Source organism: Parasteatoda tepidariorum, chromosome X1 (genome assembly GCF_043381705.1).
Source record: "Parasteatoda tepidariorum isolate YZ-2023 chromosome X1, CAS_Ptep_4.0, whole genome shotgun sequence".
Taxonomy (NCBI): Eukaryota; Metazoa; Arthropoda; class Arachnida; order Araneae; family Theridiidae; genus Parasteatoda; species Parasteatoda tepidariorum.
This window is the reverse complement of record NC_092214.1, coordinates 44,441,972-44,463,290: the sequence shown is the minus strand read 5'-3', so window position 1 is coordinate 44,463,290 and position 21,319 is coordinate 44,441,972. Positions and strand designations below refer to the sequence as shown.

At 29.9% G+C, this 21,319-nt stretch overlaps 1 protein-coding gene across 1 annotated transcript in view; it reads left to right on the top strand.

The window, feature by feature from the left end:
- Positions 1-11,464: 11,464 nt before the first annotated feature.
- LOC107448530 (NEDD8-conjugating enzyme UbcE2M) overlaps positions 11,465-21,319 on the top strand; it is a 22,957-nt gene continuing 13,102 nt past the window's right edge. Inside the window, exons 1-3 of the mRNA XM_016063771.4 lie at positions 11,465-11,664; positions 13,526-13,620; positions 17,636-17,778. Coding sequence (XP_015919257.1) covers positions 11,559-11,664; positions 13,526-13,620; positions 17,636-17,778 — 344 coding nt within the window. The 5' untranslated portion in view covers positions 11,465-11,558. The remainder of the gene's footprint in view (positions 11,665-13,525; positions 13,621-17,635; positions 17,779-21,319) is intronic.

Genomic DNA, 21,319 nt, shown 5'->3' with positions numbered 1-21,319 from the left:
TACCGTGAAGATTTTGTGTACAGTCTTGAATGTGAGGGACCGGATAGCGATCAGGGACGGTTACTGAATTAAGTTTCCGATAATCGCCGCAAGGTCGGAAATCTCCGTTTGATTTTTTTACTACATGGAGGGGACTAGCCCAGGGGCTTTTTGATGGGCGTAGAACGCCAAGTGACATAAGATATTCGAATTCTTTACGAACTGCCTCTAAAATTTTTGGCGCAAGACGGCGGGGTTTTGAAAATACAGGGGGCCCTTTAGTTTCAATATGATGCAAAACTTGGTTTGAGAGATTAGTCGGGATTGGTTGCGAAGGATTAAGTAATTCGGGATATTGTTTTAAAATATTATGATACTGAGTTTTACCAATCAAAATGGATATATTGGATTCTAAGAAATTGATTTTGGGGGGTTGGCCGTTAGAACCTATCATAGTTTNCGCATCGATAATTCTGTGATTTTTACAGTCGACATATAAATCAAAATGCTCTAAAAAATCTTTGCCGATAATTGGTTGGCGTACGTCAGCAATTACAAAGGACCAAATGAATTGCCGTCGCAGATTAAAATCTAATGCTATCCGTTTCGTGCCGTAAGTTGGAATAATAGTGCCATTAGCGGCAAATAAAGTGATATCATTTCGTAATTTCGCGTTAGGAGCATAAGCTTTTGGCAAAACGGAAATATCTGCACCTGTGTCGATTAAGAAAGTCATATTTGAAGAAGAATCGGCCAACATAACGCGTTGCAAAAGGCGGTCGCCGTTTTGGCCGGTGGACGATCGCCGACCTAGTTTTCCGATGTGTGGGGAAAAGAACATGGTGGGGTGCATTTTTTTGCTTTAATACCNTTTTTATAAAAAAAAATTGTTGTTAACCTTAATTTTTAAGAAAAAAATTTAGAAATATTTAAGGTCCAGAGCAATCGGCACAAAATTTGAGCCGATGATTAAAGATTTAGAAAGTTACGCGTTAAATTCATTTAGGGTCACCAATCTGTGGTGATTAGATTAAATAATATTAAATAAATTGATTCAATAAAATTAATAATCACAACAGTTTAATAATAATTAAACAAAAAAAGAAATCATATTAAGTTACAATGTAAAAGACTGACAAGATTAACGACAGCAGCATCTTTAGAGAGGTAATGTTCACCGGCTAGCAAGCCCGAATGAATGTTTATCTTTGGCTGTTACCAGATTCTGGAAACTAAAGTTTGTACACCAGGGATGTTGCCATCACATAAAAAAGGTTGAGGGAAATGTTTTGCACTGCCATCTGGCGAGCAGAGTTCATCGCCATCTGGTGAGAAGGTGGTTCACCACAAGGTCACTTAAAGGAGCGCTCACACGAAATGCGGTTGCCACACCTCTGGTCGCTGTCGAGGAAATATCAGAATCTGAGATACGTGAAATATATTTTCCACGGAAAAACTCCCTAATCAGGTTCCCTTTTTCAAAGGCGACCAGAATTTCGGCAACCGCATTATACATTCTAAGCATTTTCAACAGAAACAAGACTAAAAACTGTCTACAGTCATAGTATTTACTCTCTGGATTCTTGACCAACTTGCGGACGAGCTTTTCCCTACTCATAGTCTTGGGATCACACTGCTTGGACTCTAACACAAACCTCACACAATTTTGGAGTAGTTTCTTGTTGTTGAACCAGTGCTTTTCCAAGACTGTGAAAAAAATCCGGCAGTAGTTCTTCTCCTGGTATGAAATGAAGGCTTCTACCTTTTCAGTCCTGGTGGCAGGCTCATAAATGCCCAAACTCTCTTCAAAATACAAGGCAACCATTGAAGAAGACAGAGCATCTGGAAACGCATCCATGGCTCTCTTTCGATCAAAAGACTCTTGAGTAGAAAGAAAATATCGTTTCGTCTCAGCCTGCTGCTTTTACTGCCCGGGAAACGGAAAATGCATCTGTAGTTAATTCCATTTCGTGGGCGGTGTGTCCCATCGCCGAGTTTCACTTTCCAAAGCTGGTGTTGCATCATATCTTTTTTTTAAAAGAACTATTGCCATATCTTTATCTGGAATTGTTTTCAACTCTGTGGTCTTTTTTTGTTGTTACAATGTCTTTTTTTGGAAATGGTTTAAAAGTTTCCAACGCTATTGTAGGAACTAATGAAATCTTTTGGCTGTCGTTATGTCATTTTGAAGTAACACAAATCCCATTAAATCTGGGAGCAATTTATTTGAATAACATTGCAATGGATCTTTGGAGTGCTCCTGAATTCATATGGTACTTCTTGTGATGCTTTGAAAACCATTGGTGTTGTTTCAAAATCCATTGCGATCATCCAAAGTTCATTGGGATGCTCCACAGGTTGTTCTGAAAACTATAAGGACGGGGTTGCTTCTAATTTCAATGAATTTTTTCTTGGGATTTGCGATGCTATGAAATCCATTGAAATAACGTTGCTCTTGAACCCATTAGAATGCTTCAAGATCCATCGTGTTTGGAAATGCTCTAGTGAAATCCAGTTGCTTTGAAAGCTGTTGGAATATCGTTGCTCTGAAGCTATTGGGATGCTCCAAGTTCCGTGGGGATTTTAGAGCATCACAAATACCCAATTAGGGGGACCTATTCCATTTTCTTAAAACATTCGAGCTGCCAACATTGAATCTTTTATTTTCTGCCACTTGTCTAGAGCAAATGCGAAAGTTTTACGAGTTGAAACGCAACGAGTTAAAAAAAAAGATATTATAAAACGTTGGCACTGCGAGTGTTTCAACAAAATGAGGCAGATCTTCCAAATAAGGGAGACCCGTCACATTTTTTCGAAATAACATTCCGAAATAAATAAATAAAAATTCATTGCAACTTTTATTGCATGCAATATGTACGAGACTATATGCAAAAATCTCGAAATGACTATTTATAAAAAATTACGAAACGGGCAAATGGAGAAATTACGCGATACCTCCAATGACAGAAATCCACCTGTGACAATCCTCGCTTTAACCAAAGACACATCGTCCTAATGGTTTCACAGGTTTCAAAATCACGGTTTTAATTTTTTAGCCGGATGGTTTTCCCACAAATTGTCTGTGACGTCTCTCCATTTTCCTTTAGTTATGGCATCGTTTAAAGCATGGATTCTCAACCTTTTTAACGTTGCCGCCCCCTTAAGGAGCAAAAAACATTTAAACGCCCCTCTTTGTGAAAATCCAGTTATTTAGAGCATGGTGACGGAGCAATGTGTGCTGAATTATAAGAGACAAGATTAAGCAATTTATTAAGAGTTAAATTTGTTTGGTTTTTAAAAAAATAAGGTGTACATTAACTCGATACTTTTCTCACTGCAGGTAATCGCAGTCCATTTGTTGTAATTAAAATAAATACGGTAATGAAAAAAAAATACAAAATGTCACCAAACTGGAGATTTTTAAAAAGAGTTTGAAAACTTTTAAAATATTTTAGTTATTTGTTAATTCTAAAACCCAAAGAAACCTATGCTTAAAGAATCATTTATTCTTAATTAAAAATTTAGAAAACACCCAATATGATTTCTTTACACTAAAAAGTAGTATCAACGAAACATTATTTTCTTAACGTTCGGTTCAATACTTTTAGTGAGGTGAAGACACAAGTCCCCTCGTTGCACAATTTCGAGTTGATTTCTCTTTTTTTGTGACAAGATCAGTAACAGCACTGTAGAAGTAACAGCACTGTTCAACAATGTAGAAGGAAGGGAAGGCATTTAAAAAAAATTTAACGATAGTTCACAGTCCTGGGTAGAGGCGACTGTTTTGTTACCTTGAAGCCAAAATTCTGTGAGACGATCACCACTTCGAAGTTTCATTAGTTGAAAGTTCGACCAATTCCTCATAAATCTGAACCTCTGCTGTTTCAATATTCACAAAAGAGTTCATAACTCAATAACCCATTGAGAGACTTCCAGGGAACAAAACATCTTTAAAACGGTCAGAAAAGTCCACGTGCAAAGAGTCAAGGTGTTGACAATATTCGTATACATTATCAGAGTGAATTTTACCTGCTTGGCTAAACTCATTCCAACCAAAATTCTGCTTCCACAAAATGAATTTTTTCAGAAAGGCAGAACTGACTGATTTTGTAAGAATCAAATTGACCTCGTCACCTTGAAGAGCTAAATTAATGCCATTAAATTTTATAAATAAATCCGCCAAAGTTTTCCTTAAATTCTAGCTATCTGTCTCTCAGAGCTACATCTCTGTTTAATCGGAACTCAAGAACAGAGTTGAAAAGATTCCAAAACCTATTGATACCGGAGAACTTGGAAAGTCAGATATTCTTGGTGTGTAGTAACAAGCGATTGAATTCTTCATCATGCACAGCTGTCTAAATAATTAACCGTTGAGAGCATTACTGTAAATTTTGTTCACTGCAAATATGACATATGGCAGTAACTGATGCAAACGGTTGCTGAGATTTTTTCCTACTAAATGCTGTCTGTGAATCACGCAGTGCACAGTTAAAATATCTGATATTTCCCTTTTCAAAAGGGCGATAAACCCACGATGCCGACCCACCATTACAGGAGCGCCATCAGTGGCAATTGACATAATATTCGCAAGAGGAATGTTTTTCTCTTTTAAAAATAGAATTGCCTTTGGTATCTACAATCGAGCTTCTTGCAAAAAGCATCTCTTGAATACTTTTTCCACCCTTTACGAACCGGACCTACAGTAAAGCCTACATTGCATGGCAAGGTTGATTCAACAACTTGAAGGGAAAATTCGTTGGATATCAAAAGTTTGCATAAATAAACTTCAACGTCTTCAGCCATCTCACCATTTCGTCCCCGTACTGTATCGCTGCTTAATGGGATATTTTTGATAACATTGGATGTGGCTGAATGGTGTAAAACTGTTTCTAAAACTTCCGTGACAACCGGCAGTATCAACTCTGTGAAAGAGCTGGATAGTAGGAGCTTTCCCAGAATTAGAGATAAATTTTGATTTATTATAAGATTTATTATTTGATTTATTATTTATTTGAAGCTATAAAACCATCGTCGCATTTTTGTGACGATGCAGCTACTAGCAACCCTGAGACCGAAGGTGCCTTCAGAAACTTGTCTTTGATGTTCGTAAAAAATGACAAATTTTTATTTCGTTTGTCAGTATGAGATTTTTGCAAATGCAAAAAACTCATACTATAATGTCACAATACTCAGGTATTTTTTCGAATAACTGTATAAAAATTTATCCTCAGTAGTACTGTTATTATTTTTCTTGCTAGCTAACTTTCTTAAAATTCGATAAATTGCATTAAAACCGGTTACATCTCTGACCCAGCCCTTTTTCCTCTCCTCTTGTGTAGGAATGTACAGCGATATTTTTCCTCTCCTTAATATTTCTTAAATTTAACTGACATAAATATTTTTTGAAATTTCCACGATTTTTCTTTTAGAACAATGTTCAATGTAGTTTTCAGTTCCCTTTAGATTCCTAACTTAAAAGTTTTGTTCTAAACTTAAAAGAGAGAGAAACTGACGTACTTCCTTCTCCTATGACTCTCCACACGCTACTGGTGAAAGCATATGAAGTGTTGCCATAGGTAGAGATTTCTGCTATATACCACCTGTAGTTCCTTTCGATATCCAATTGTTTTCCATTCAACAGATAATTCTTTTATTTAAATATTAAATTTACTTGATAGTATTAAAAAAATTCAAAAGCTAACTTGTTTAAAAGCAAAATCTTCAGAAATTTTCGAAAATCGGTTCAACATCACCCAATACATACCATCCCACATTAGTAATCCCATGGTCTATCGCCCTATCGCCAGTGTACCAGCGCTGTCATTTTACAGTTGTAGTAATGTCATTTTCGACCAATAGCTAGATTCGACTACCTTGAAATTTAATCACATTGAAAAACGAGCAATAGCATCAGTGATTTTTAGTTTAAAGATAATTAAATTTTTCAAAAAATGAAGGATTTGTTTGAAAGATTATTTAAACTTTTTTTACACAATTATTATTTCTGTATATATTACCATTCGATTAGATGATATTCAATTAAAATATAGATATTTTGGAGAAACGTTGGGAATGTTCTTAATACTTAAATTAACACTCACTGTAAGTAATTGCTAAGTTTTTTTTTTCCAGTCTTAGAATTATAGCCAGTTAGCTGATAAGATTTTAAGAACATTTTCTGTGTTAAGATTACTCAATATAAAACGTCTGACTGATCGTAGTAAATAAGTGCACCTTTTTCTTTAAGATTGAACAAATAAATTATTTATTTACTTTATTTTTTCTTATTTATTTGGTTCATGAAAAATGAAAAATAAATACATATTAGTGCAACTCAAAAAAACACACACACAACTATTTGCTTTGTTTTTTAATTGGACAAATTTGTACCTCAATTTTACTTTGACGTTACATATTAGTGAATACATATTAGTGACGTTATATATTACACCGTTAACTTTAAGAAAGCTGCTCTTTTAAAAAAAGATGAAAACATTTACCTTTGTTAAAATTATTTTACAACTGAAGCACAATTCTCAAGATATTATCGCATAATTTGTTATTAGAAAAATGCCTTATTTGTTAAGCAACTAATACTAAAAATTTAAAATCTGTAAAAAGATTCCGAAGCCGTGCCAATTTTAGAATCATATTCTGATTTGACAAACGTAATAAAAAATACTCAATTTTCGAGCTTATTTTGATGAAAAAAAATACACAGTGAGAAGGTTAACATACTTTTTACAGAAACTGCGAACACCAATTTTTTCCAATATTTCGTCATAAGAGGATAAGAATTATATTGCTCCAAGAAACCTATTCAATAATTTTGTTATTTCCAGAATTGAAATCTGTTTGTACGAAATATATTATTCCATGAAAGCTAAAACGAGAAAAAAATTGATTATTATTATTTATCTAAGTTTACTCTGTTAATTTAATGATAGCGGTATCAAGGTTAAGGATATGCGATGGAAGCTCCGTTTATTATTTTACTATAAATGCATTTAATGATTTAGCTTGAATAATTTATTTTAAGAAAATTATTTAATAATTTTATGCAAATAAGGGTGTAAAATAAACTCCCTCGAAGTACGTATAAAATATACCCTAAAATATACGTAGAATAAACTTTGGAATCGATAAATGAAAAATACATTTTCAAGCAACTTTGAGTAGGGCGGAAATGCTAACTTTGAAATAACTGTCCTTGTAACTATTTAATTTTGATTCCTGGTGGTAGGAGACATTCCATTTTCATATTCGACTTTTGAAATTTCAATTGTAAATGGAATTTTCTTATGTCCTTAAAATATGTTATTAAGGCTAGCAGTAAAAAAAAATTGCCCTGCATTGATTTTTTTAGAAGAATGACTAATTATCATTTTTCACCCATACCTTTATCTTACGTTAAACTTATTTTAATATCGCGAGAAGTTATTTAATATACTGTGTTACTAAAAGAATAATCCAAACAAGCTGAATCAAAAAGATAAAAACTTCATTCACTTAAAGAATAATAGATGATAATAAAAGTAGTCATGTGTCCAATAATTAACGTCACAAGTCATTCACGCCTGACGAGTCTTGAGAATGAGCCCTTATGTTTGAAAGCTCGAAACATGTAGACTTTTATTTCCCTCTTCATACTTTTTAAAGCCAGTGAAGCTTTTAGCATCAATTACATTGTTTTGCATTTGGTTGATCATTATTTTGATGAGGACTTCATGCTCGTAAGAGTAAACATATGCATTTTAATATTTCAACAGGATTCATGCCAGAGTTGGCCAAAAATGTAATCGATTACATTTTTTGATTACAGTAATCAATTACTTGTAATCATGATTACAATTTTCAAAAATTTTGATTACAGCTGTAATCATGATTACAATATTGATTACAGTAATCAATTACTTGTAATCGTGATTACAAAGTTTGATTACAGCTGTAATCATGATTACATAGTCGATTACAGTAATCAATTACTTGTAATCATGATTACAATTTTCAAAAAATTTTGATTACAGCTGTAATCATGATTACAATTTTGATTACAGTAATCAATTACTTGTAATCATGATTCCAAGTAATTGCGATTACAAGTAATCACAACAAAAACGATTACAAGTAATTATGATTACAAGTAATCAAAATATATGATTACATGTAATTTGATTACATGTAATTTGATTACATGTAATTATGATTACATGTAATCTAATTACACGATTACAAGACTATTGTATTCTTATAAATGATTATATTTTACAGTAGATAGTAGAATGTATTTTATAATGATACATTTTGCACGTATTAACATGTACTGCATTTTGTACGTATTTGTATACGTACAAATGAATGTAACTGAAATGTATGTACATATGATTTTATCTAGTGCATATGTTCAGACATTTTAGTATCACACACATGTACATACACTTATATTGTAGGTATAAAATATATGTACGTATGTATATAGATAATAATTACGTATGTATGTGCAAACAATGTAGGCATGTACATTTATACACAATGAATATATGCATTTTATGCAAATATTTGTGTATGTAAAATGTATATCTATGTTCATGTACGCATGTATATACAAGTACTTGTGTTTGTACGAACATACATACATTGTCTGTACAATGTATGTCCCATGCATGTATGTGCAATTTATTTATGAACAGTACAATATATGTATGCATGTACAATATAGGTATATCTGTAGGATGTACAATATATGTATGTATACATGTACATGATATGCATGTCCAGTGTATTTATGTACATGTACATAATATGTTCATGCTCAATGTAAGTATCCAAATATGCATAATACATTTGTGAACTATTGTACGTACATTGGGCGTATTTATATTTCACATATATTCATACATGCATTCGACATGCATAACGTACGTACATACACACATTTGAGATGCATATATTGTACAGATGTATATACATATAGCGTACAGATGTATATACATATAGCGTACAGATGTATATTCATATAATGTACATATGATGAAATGAACATATAATGTTCATATAATGTACATATGTGTGTACATATACAGTACGTATGTGCATAAATATATTGGGCATAATTCTTTCGTACAAATTTTACATGTGTACATGCATGCTATCCCTATCTATGCATATGGTGCAATGTATATATGTACAATGAATGTATCCACACATGTACAATACACGTATGTTCCATGTATGCATATCCATATGTACTATATATGCACGTACAATACATGAATGTATGTACATACATTGTACATGCGTACATACATTACACGTATACATATGTACATTACATTTATGTCTAAATATGTGTACAATGCAATAAATAAAATGCATGTAAGTTAACTTTTAATGACTCAAGCAAGTTAAATGACAAAATCAAACGATATTTAAATTTAGTTTTCAGCTTTAATTGTTCTATATCATTTTGAAATTCTCTGAATAAAAAATTATTTTCAGGTATTTTCATGAAATGTTTGACAATACAGATTTATTTTTTTTATAACATAATGCATGATTCATAGAAATTTTTTAAATGGTAAGAAAAACGGTAAATTTTATGTGTGGAATTAATATTTAGAAATTCCAAATAAAATTATCGTTTGCTTTCTAAAAAATATGAGGTCGAGTTTCATATACCTTAGAATAATTTTAAAACAAATTTTAATAACTTTACTCATATAAATTTTTTTAATGTATGCACAATGTATGTGTATATTGTAATTACATATATTTAAATGTACGCACGTATTTGTACATTACTTGTAATTATGTACATGTATACGTTGTATGCACATGCATACATTGTGCATATAACTATTTTTTTGTACATCCATGCATTACATGCGCATAAGTATTAACAAAGTATGTAGTTATACAAGTACATACGTAAGTTGTACATAAGTACATACTTTGCGTGCACATATATCGATGTACATATAAATATGCATGTATACATGTACGCATTTTATTTACGCAACTATGTGCATATATTGTACCTTTAAATAACATTTTTACATATTGTACGCAAATACGTACAATTTTATATACAAACGTACATTGTATATACGTGCTATTATCGTAAATTTATACAATATATGCACTTAAGTACATAAAAGCATGCAAACGCATAAACATTATTTTCATATACGTTCATACATACATTGTCTATGTATACAAAGATACAAAACATTGCCTTTTTGTACAAACTAACATACATGCGTACATGTATCATAAATGCATAATTATATGTACTAAGCATATGCGCATTGCATTAAGTATATTACAATATAATTATGAATATTGTACGTACAAACAACGTTTGTGCATACATTGTATGTATAGGAATCGCAAATTGTACGTTCATGCGTGCGTACATTCTATGTACATAAAAATATGTAAACACATGAATACTTACATAAAAAATTTGACTATAGTATACAATCGTAATAACTTGTAATCGTATAGTTTGATTACAAGTAATCACAATTACATGTAATCAAATTACATGTAATCATGATTACATGTAATCATATATTTTGATTACTTGTAATCATAATTACTTGTAATCGTTTTTGTTGTGATTACTTGTAATCGCAATTACTTGTAATCATGATTACAAGTAATTGATTACTGTAATCAAAATTGTAATCATGATTACAGCTGTAATCAAAATTTTTTGAAAGTTGTAATCACGATTACAAGTAATTGATTACATAGCTGTAATTATCTGTAATCAATTACAGTTGTAATCGATTACTGTAATCAACGGCCAACTCTGATTCATGCGGTGTTTAAAAAAGTAAGAAAACCGTAACCCCAATATTGTAACTATGAAGTTATTGTTAACTTAAAAATTTTGAGAACAGATATTCTGAGTTAATATTTTATCTTTCAAGTTTTTGTGCCATTATTTCAATAACTTAAGTACATTACGAACTCTGTTTGAAAGGAGAGTATTGTATCAGCTATATGTAAGAAAACAAAGACATTATAGTAGTAACGATATTTGGTGATACATCTAGCTTATCGTAATTGAAGAGTCTGTAGTGCGACATTTTATGGTGAATTTGTGAATATAAGTTTCAGAATATATCGTAACACCAGGATGCTATTTGTATTTTGTTGAATTTGCTTTAGGCTCACAACCTGTTAAAATTTGTAAATTACAGGAAACTCTTTGGAATGGTGTAAAATTAGGTGTAAATTTAAACACAAATCACATTAATAAAACTTCCTAGAATATTAAGCCTGTTCCAACATAGCCTCGTGAGCATAACGTAAGTGGAGGGATACACCGGAAGTTATCTAAACTGTTTCCGGCTGTAGGAAGCTTGTTACTGTTTACTTTCAGTCTGGTTAAATTAGATTGTAGCTCTATTATCTCTAAAAAAATAAGACATCTCGGCCACCTACGACTAAACCCCGCTAAACAAGGAGAAGAAAAACATCTCGACTTTTTCTACTGTCTGTTCTGTCTAGTGTCTAGTTTGAGTTTATCTCAGTGTTTATAATTTAAATTACATTTCCGAAGTTTGAAAATGATCAAACTATTTTCATTAAAACAGCAGAAAAAAGATGGAGAGTCATTAGCGAGGCCAAATACACAAAAAAGGGCATCTGCTGCTCAATTAAGAATCACCAAAGGTTAATTTTTATATTCACAAAACATAAGTTAATGCTTTTGTGGATTTAGATATACTTATATATTATATTATTTTGAAATTTTACTACATTGAATTTTTTACTATATTGAATTTTTTACTATGGTGATTTTTTTACTAGGATTTCTTGAGTTATATTATCTTCATTTCCGATTTAAAAATTTCTCTTTTAGAGCGATTAAATTGCTCTTTTTTTAAATTTGTAATGCATTATTGGTTTCTAACTCTATAAAAAGCTTAATAGCTTTAGTGGTATCATGTCGCCTTTTATAATTTCCTCTTCTTTTTGTTTACTAGTCATTCAAAATTCAAGAGCAGATAGACAATTATGTTTGAAGTGATCATATTGTATACAGTAAGCAAAGAAAAAATGGTTTTTGATTGAACTGTAGCGTTTTCGTGTACTATGATGCTGTATTTATTGTTAAAAGGACATTTTAAATATAATAATTAATTTAAGTTATGATTTATATGACAAATTTGATGGCAAACTCTCTTAGAATATACATCCATTTTTCGATTTCTTTGAATTTTAAGTCCTTCAAACATTGGACGTAAACAAAATCTAGGAAAATATAACCTCAATTCCTGTTCTCATTTCATTCTTTTTGAAAGATATTAGTGATTGTATTCTAATGAGTTTAATTCAAGGAAATTTGAATTGGGATCATGTCAAAACACAATTCATTTTTAGCAAGGATGAACTACCCACATTCTGCGAGCCAAAAGTTTTCCCAAAAACCTTTAAGTTGGCCCCTGAGCTGTCTAAAATAGTAATAAAAAAATAAAAGATGAAAAGCAACATTATTTTTTAAATCCTGTTATGTAACAGTAAGTTATTGATCTAGTTTACTGCCTTTCTCAAATTATGAATGTCCTATTAATGTAATGGGTTCAGAGTTTGTGAAAATAACTTATACTTTTTAAAAATATATACTTGTGAAAATAACTGAATTTGTACAACTAAACTTAAAGAGAAAAAAGAAAATTTTGCAAATTGATAAGAAAAATAAATTTTTTTTTAAAATTTCGACAATTTAGCAATAGTTATCAAGTTGATCTAATGCTGTATTAGTAACACATTTTTCTTTCTGAATAATAGTGAAAGTTAACTTTTAGGTTAAATTCAAATTTATGGTACCTTTTTTATTATGTGTCTATAAATTTGCTTTGTAATCTAATAAGTATATTTGTTAAAATGTATTTACAATAATTATTTTTATTATCTGCATGAGAGTCAGTAATTATATACATTTTGTAACTAATTTTTATTACTTTTAAGCCGAATCTAAACATTCCTTGTATTTTTATAACTTTGCATTATGTTAATTTTCGCCACCAACACTGCATTTTCTAGTTTTTGTGGCCCCCGTTACCTGAAATTGGTTGTGCTTCCCTGAGTTTAAGTCATTGACAAATTATTCTTATTTTCTGTCATTTATCTTTCCCCTCAAGGAAAATTTCACTTTCTTTTCAAAGCTTGCTTAACATGAAGACACATCTGGAATTAGTGCAGTCTTAGGTCAGAAAAAACAAGGTTGGAATGCTCTGTTACTACTAAATGCTTGATAATATTTGAGTGTAGTATAAAAAGGTTCTTTTTATAGATACTTGATGAGTATTTTACAGTAGATTTTACAATATTCCAATCAATCTTTTGTAAAAAAAAAAAAAAATTTTTTTTTAAATGAAAGCATTTAAAAATTGCAGTTTGTCGAATTCTAAATAGTTTGGATTTCACTGCACTAATTATTCCAAATTTTTAAAAATATTTTCATTGTTTCAAATTTTTTCATTACGATCCAAACTTATTTATTTTTTACCTTCCTTTATATAATATTTAGATATCAATGAACTGAACCTTCCAAAAACTTGCAAAATGGATTTTCCTGAGCCTGATGATCTTTTGAACTTCAAGCTTATCATATCTCCAGATGAAGTATGTATTTTGGCATATTTCTTGACATATATGATTTTCTGTTGTTGGAAAATGACTATTTGAGAAAAATTCATGTTTGTTAAATATAATGTTTGGAGCTCTTATCAAATCTTGATTATTTGATTTTATTAATTTGTTTGATTGTTGATGCTGAAAATTTTTCCTTTATACTCTCTATTCAGTAAATTTTTGTAAAGAGTTTAATTATAGTAATTTCCGGTAGTTAGACTGCGCCTTATCTTGTGTTTAAAAGTTCAACTGTCACGAGGTGCCGCCTATACAAAGAATTAATTTCCTCTAAGCCATGTGTAATAATTTTGTGATTGCAGTGGATTTATTCAAAAACAGATTTCTACAGTAAATTGCAGCTTGATTTTTTGATTGTTGAATTGAAAATTGATTTTTACAGGTCACTGAAGAATCCACATTTTATAGGCTCTGGTTACATTTGATCATTACTATAATGTCACGCAAGCATCATTGAAGACTCATCATTGAACTTGCAAAAAACATTTATGAAGCAAGAAAAAAATAAATGAAACAACAATAACTTTCTGGCACTAAAAAAACAAATCCACTAACACTTGATGAATGAAAGGTTGGAATGTTGCAGCTGCATTTCACAATCCGAGTGGCAAATACAAAAGCTTGAAAAGTCCAAACTGAGTTATTGTTACAGTTTTTGGCACATCGTTTTGCATTGAAAAGTGGTAGAAAGCTTTTGCTTAATTATTAATCTTCAATTTAATTTTTGCCTAAATAGTTCTCAATCCATATTTTTTATTTAAAAAACAAATCTAGCTTAAGAAATCTTATAATAAATTTACCTTTAAATCTATTAAACTTATTTAGTCCAAGCACCTTAATGAAAATGTTAACTATTTGTGTATCTGGTATCTGTGGGACAATATTTAGTAATTATCAAAACTTCATTGACCTTTTCTTTTTATGAAATGAAATCTTATATTTATATGTTTGCTTCGTTTGCTTGTTACACCGTTTGTTCACAACACTGTTTTATTTTTTATTAAACTTATTGTACTTTGGTCATATTAGGCATTTAAATTTTATTTCCAGTCATTTCTTCTATTGAAATCTTAAAGTAGATCAACTCTTGACAGCATTCCACATCCGCAATATTTTCTGCTGTGGTACTTGATGCAGAGCTCATTCTAGGCAGGGTAAACAGGGTGCAGCACCCTGCTGCCCTTTTAGTCAAAAGAATCCACCTTGTTGCCCCTCCCTGAAGTAAATCAGTGCTCTGATATAATAGACTTCATAACCTTTTTGCCCTTTCTTTCCTCAACCCTTCTTTGTTTTTTCCCCAAACTCTACTATGGATATCTTAAACTTTTGTTACTTTCAACTCTTTTTATTTAGTTTGTCATTGCTGTCAATACATAGGAATACATTTACATGGGAAAGGAAAAATAGCTATCACACCCCTTGTTGCACTTGTCATTGAAAGTTTGTAGTAACTTCCACTACCATTAAATCATAATTATTAATCATTTTAATTATTAAATCATAACTACAGAAACTTAAAAACAAACATTTATTTTATTAATATATGCATGCATTTTAAATAAATTACTAAGCTACTAAATAAATTACTACCCATTAACTCAATATATATGTTAATTTATTAATAAAAATTAGTAATTAATATGATTGCTTTGCTACTTTTATTAAAGTAAAGAAAAAAAATTCTTTTACTAATTGACAATGTTTTTTAATAGAACGTGTAAAGCCCATAGAAAGAAATTATTGCCTTTTTAGAATAATAATGCCCTTTTTTCTGCCTAGAATGAGCTCTGCTTGATGTAACTATAGAATGTTTTCTTGAATATCAATTTATTAGACCTCCACTGAAAAATATTACACAGCCTGTAGTACTTTTACAAGTTTCAGAATATCTTGCATAATCAGAATCACAATAGGCAACTAGTTCTTCATCATTACTATCTTTTGAATGAAGGATAGCATCTTTTATACTTTCTTTTAGGTATCTTAAAATTCTTTTAGCATTTGTGATATTTCCCTTTGAGAGATTCTTAACATAACTGCTACTGTTGCTTAACTGTTATTTACCACAAAAATTATATCTGGTGTTGTTCTTGATGAAGGATATAGAAGATTATCAACTGTTTCTCAAGGAAACTGAAATGGGTGCAATGGGCCTTGGCCCTCAATGGGCTGCAGTGCCACTGACCTTAGTTCTTCATTCAATAACCTTGCTGTTAAAATGTGTTTAAGTTTTTTTCTTTTTCTCAGAAGATTCTCATACACTTTGAAAATGCTTATATTTGTTCTGAAGAATAGATAAAAATTTAGATATAACCATTTAATCATCAATTTGTTTTTCCAATGTGTTTAAAATAAATGCGATGTGTTCTAAGTTGCTGATAGTAGGGGCGATATCGAAGTCTTTATTGAATCTATAATTAAAGAATTATAAATAAAAACATACTTGTTACGAATCTCTTTCAAAAACATTTCAAAATTTTGAAAGAATATCATAAACACTATTGTATGTTAAAATATGCATCGCTGCTTTTTTATCTATGGTACTAACTATGATCTGTTGTGCTTTAGTATCATTTTTGTTACTATAGTATCATTATGTACTTTTGGAATACAATGTTTCTACCCAATTTTCCTTACTAGTTTACGTATACAAAGTTCTGATCTTTTAATTTCTCAATATTAATTAGATCACCACTTATCTGTATCATATTTTTTTCTTATATTTATTACTCTTCAGTTTTATGGAACTATTGATCTGTTTTTATGTTTTGGTACCCTTGACCTGTTTGGTACAGTGGTTTAAGGAAGAATAAATTGCAAATTCATTAACAAACAGAACATAAAATCAACTCATAAACTATGCAGAGTAAATTTTAGGTTTCACTTTTTAAGATTGTTACTTTTTACTTTCGTAGAACATTTCTAAAACATTTGTTTTTACTACAAGTTTCTCAACCAAACGTTGCCACTAAAATATTTTGTAAGTTTAGTAAAAACATTAATTATTTTTAAAGCACTTTGCTGTTGTAAATGTAGGGAATCCTGCTAGCAATTGGTGGAATTTGGATTTCTTATTAATGCTTTAATAGTTTAGGTATTTCCACCATATAGAATAATTTTGGTTTGTAACTTGGTCAATGGATCAGTCAAAACACCATTTTTAATATCCTTTAACAGTCCAAAATTGAGCCAGAAATCAGAATCATTAATTACTTGCAAAACGGCAGAGATGATACAGTTAGAACTTCCTGTAATACCAGCATTGTCCAGAATTCTCAGCCCGTCAGGTTCAACTTTTAGAGTGTCATTGACTATGCTCCCTTAAATGGTCACATGTACAGGACTCTACACAAGAAATTATTTCACTCAACGTTATTTGAAAATTCGACTAATCTGTTAATTAATCTGTTATCTCAACATCTAGCATATCATTAGTTAACATAATTGACATTGTGTTAACTAATGATATGCTAGATGTTGCCATTTATATATAAATATATATATATGTATACAGAAATATAGATATGTATACATATATATAGATATGTATACATATATACATATATATACATATATGTATACTCATATATGTATACACACATATATATATACATATATATATATATATACATATATATTTATACACACATATATATATATATATATATGTATACACACACACATATATATACATATATATCAAGTCATTTTTTAGTTGATTAATAATGATTGAAAATTATTTTTTTGAATATGAATAATTACTTTTCTCCAAACTCTTTTAGCTTTTTAGGCTCCGTTAGTAGATTTCATTGTATTTAGACTAAAAAAATTTAAAAATGAAATTATTAGAAGCTATTTTCTTGTAAATTTCTAAATTAACATATTATTATTTTTAAATATAGAATATCTTACATTGCTACTTGTATTTTTTTGCTGTTCTATATTCTATGCTTTTTTTTTTGTTAAAATATTTCTCAATTTTCTTTAGGGATTTTATCGTGGTGGATGCTTTACATTCAGCTTTAAAGTTAGTCACAACTACCCACATGAACCTCCAAAAGTGAAGTGTGAAACTATGGTTTATCATCCAAATATTGATTTAGAAGGAAATGTCTGTTTAAATATCTTAAGGTAAAGTTAAAATATTTTTACGTTTGTAGCTGTATTTTGGAAAATATAGTCCCAAACGTTTGGGTACGAAAGAAGTTGAACTTTTATACCCTTGAATGTTGTTTTTTTTTCTTAGCATTTCTGTATATCCTAAGTACATTTTTAAGGGAATCAAAAAAAAAAAAAAAAAAAAAAAAAAANTTTTAATAAGGGAAAAAAAAAAAAAAAAAAAAAAAAAAATTAAACACACATACTAAGAAAATTTTTTATTCAGTGCAAATTAATTTTTAATAATTATTTTTATTAAACAATTTATAAATATTTCGAAGTGCTATTTAAAAACAATTCTAAAGATGAAATTAACATTAAAAGGTTTAAACTTTCGGTTGCTCTCCTACTTATACTATTAGGTCCATATTTTCTAGATTGCTGCTACCAGGAGTTTTTGAAACTTAGTTCAACATCTTTGCCAAAAGTTTTAAAATTAAAAGATAAAAATTGCCAAAAATTGTTTGCTAGTTAACTACTTTTTTCTATATGTTTTGCAACTATCAAACATCTTGCACTTTGTATTCTCACCTGTTTTTCTTACATTTGCCCAATATTTTTTAAAACTATTTCCTCTGTTGTAATTTATGATTAAAAAAAGAATAATTAAGAGGAAGATATGGGGTGAAAGAATAAGCTACTGCCACCATTTATTATGACTCTAAAGGGAGAAACGCCTCCTTTCAGGGAGAAATGCATCCTCCACAACAGTGTTTTTGATTCAGATGTTAAAAACTTCTAAAAAGTTTCAAATTTCATATAAATTTTTTTTACTGCATAGTAAATACACCTAAAGTGTAATATAAAACATTAAAAAACACCAAGTGTTCTTATTCACTAATAATTATTTAAATCTTCAGATATGTAGGTTAAAGGTTTTGGTCATTGTTAATCAGTGGACATTGTTGATCTGAAGGGTACACATCTTTAGTGATTGTAATCTGAGTTCCGACTTTTTTACTAAGTTTTATTGATTGATATAGATATTTTAAAATTAATTTTTGCTAAAGATTAAAAGGTTTTTTTTTCCTTTTTGCTTATGTGAAATATTTTGCAATAAATTATTGCAAAAAAAAAAAAGAAATTTCATTGGCTCTTGCCTTAATATAATAAATTTTTTTATAGCTCTTTTAAAAAATGAATTAAATAATAGTGTTATCCAGCACAGTGTTCTGATTCAATTTTAAATGTTCTGGCTAGTCTAAAAGTGATTGAAATGTTGATTTATGTTACATTTTCTTTGGAGAAATGTTCGCAATAAATTCTACTTGTAATGGTTTGAAAACAGTTGAAACTTGTTTAGTTACTGGGCTCAGAGCTCCTGTAGAGATTTGGTTGCTCTAGCTTGTCTGAAAAAGGTTGCAATTTTGATCTAAAAACTTCCCTTTTACAATCCAGAGTGTTCTTAAATGTTCTGAGAGAACAAAAATGTTCTGAGATTATAAAGAGAGTTAGTAAAAATGTTATTTAATATAAAATAAAGATCAAAAACATTTTAGAATTATTTGTAAGCTCTGCTGCTTATTTTGTATCAAATTTTATAATAGTCATGTCTAAAATGTAGGTGCAAGTCACTAATATTAATTTCAAAAACTTAGTAAAGAATGCAACTGCCAACATTTTGTTATAGTTGTACAGATTTAAGTTCCATCTGCTTCTGCTGTTACTTTTTATATGTACTAAATAAGCACTACGTTTGAAGAATGTTATTTGATTTAAAAAATTCAAATATAATGAAATTATTCTTTTTTACATCTGATTATTTTTAAATGTAAATTTATGGGAAATTATCATGTTGCTCTGTTTTCACATCACTATTTTTTTTTAAAAAAAGGGCAGTTTGTTGTCTAAATATTTTATGAAAGCGTAAGAAAATTGATTTTTTTGTGGATAAATGTGTTTAAAGTTCTCATTTTATATTTTCTGTTTAAATAATTGTGTTGTTTCAATTGTTATATTTGCACTTGTACTTAAATACTAGATCTCTTTTTACAAACATGTTTAAAAACAGTAAAATAAAGTTGATTTAATACTATGATCTGTGGAAAATATTATCAATTAATCATTCAAATGAAACTTTATTCACTCTTTTTTATTTTAAAACATTTAGAAACTACTTAAACTACTCTTGTTGTAACATTGGGTTAGTTAGTTGAATCCTTTTACTAACTGAAATAATAAAAAAAATAATTTTTTTTTGCAGTAATTTATGTTGATTCTTGTCACCAGACAGAATTATAATTTTACTCAAAACATTTTATAGTGTTTTTAATTTTATAGTGATTTAATTTTTGTTAATTTTTTAGTGATTTAAATTTAAGTGTTGTCAAAGCTTGTTATCCATGTTGTGCTTCTTCCTTTTGCAAAAAGCCCTGTAGTTTTTTTAAAGTATGCTGTACTGGAAAACCTTTTTTGAGTAAATGTTTAAATCAATAGTTGATGCAAGAAAAAAGCATCTAGGCAAAGGGAAATTTATGATGCAATAGTCCCAATGAGTCGATTACTGTTAAATTTTAAAATACTTTTAATTAATTTTATTTTAAACAATTCTCTTTCACCATTATGCAAAAATTGAAAGAAAAAAAATTTTATCTGCAGATTTTTTAATTTATTAGTTATTAATATTAAGAAACTTATATTATAGATATTAATAAAGTTATAGATATTAATAAACTATCAAAATTTAGAATAATTAACTTCTTTTAAAAAGGAATATGCTATGACCTTCTGGTGGAAATCATGTCTGACTCATCACAAAATAAAATACAAGTGTAAAAAAAATTCTTTTGTTAATTTAGCAAATGATGTATAAAAGTTCTCACTGATACCAAAATTGCTTTTTTCTAATAGGGAATCAAATCACAAAGCATAAAACAAAGATGACTTCATATTCAGTTAGAGCTATCTGTATAACAAATGTTAGACTTAACCTAATTAAATGTTTGAGTATCAGCATCATCAGCATTGGCACGACAGCCCTTTGTGGGCCTGGGCCTTCCTCAGAAGCTTTTCCCATTCTGCCCTTCTCCCAGCAATTGTTTTCCAGTTCTTTACTTTTAGGATGGCAAAATCCTCATCTACACAGTCCTTCCATCTCTTTTTGGGCCTTCCTCTTGGCCTTTTATTGGAGGGGGTTGCATTAGAGACTCTCAATGCTGTTCGTTCTGGGCTCATTCTCACTACATGCCCGGCCCATCTCATTCTACTTAATTTAATAGATTTAATGATATCATCGCCATCAAAGATCCTATATATTTCAAAATTATATCTTTTCCTCCAGTTGTCGTTATCGAGTATAGGGCCAAAGATGGTTCGTAGGACCTTCCTTTCGAAGGTTGCTAATAACTTTTCTTCCCTTTTTGTTAAAGTCCATGTCTCTGAAGCATAAGTCAAAACTGACTTGATTAATACCTTATAAAGTAAGATCTTAGTCTTTCTTTTTATTAAGTGAGATTTCAATAATGATCTTAAACCATAGAAGCAGCGATTGGCTGCGATTATTCTTTTTCTAATT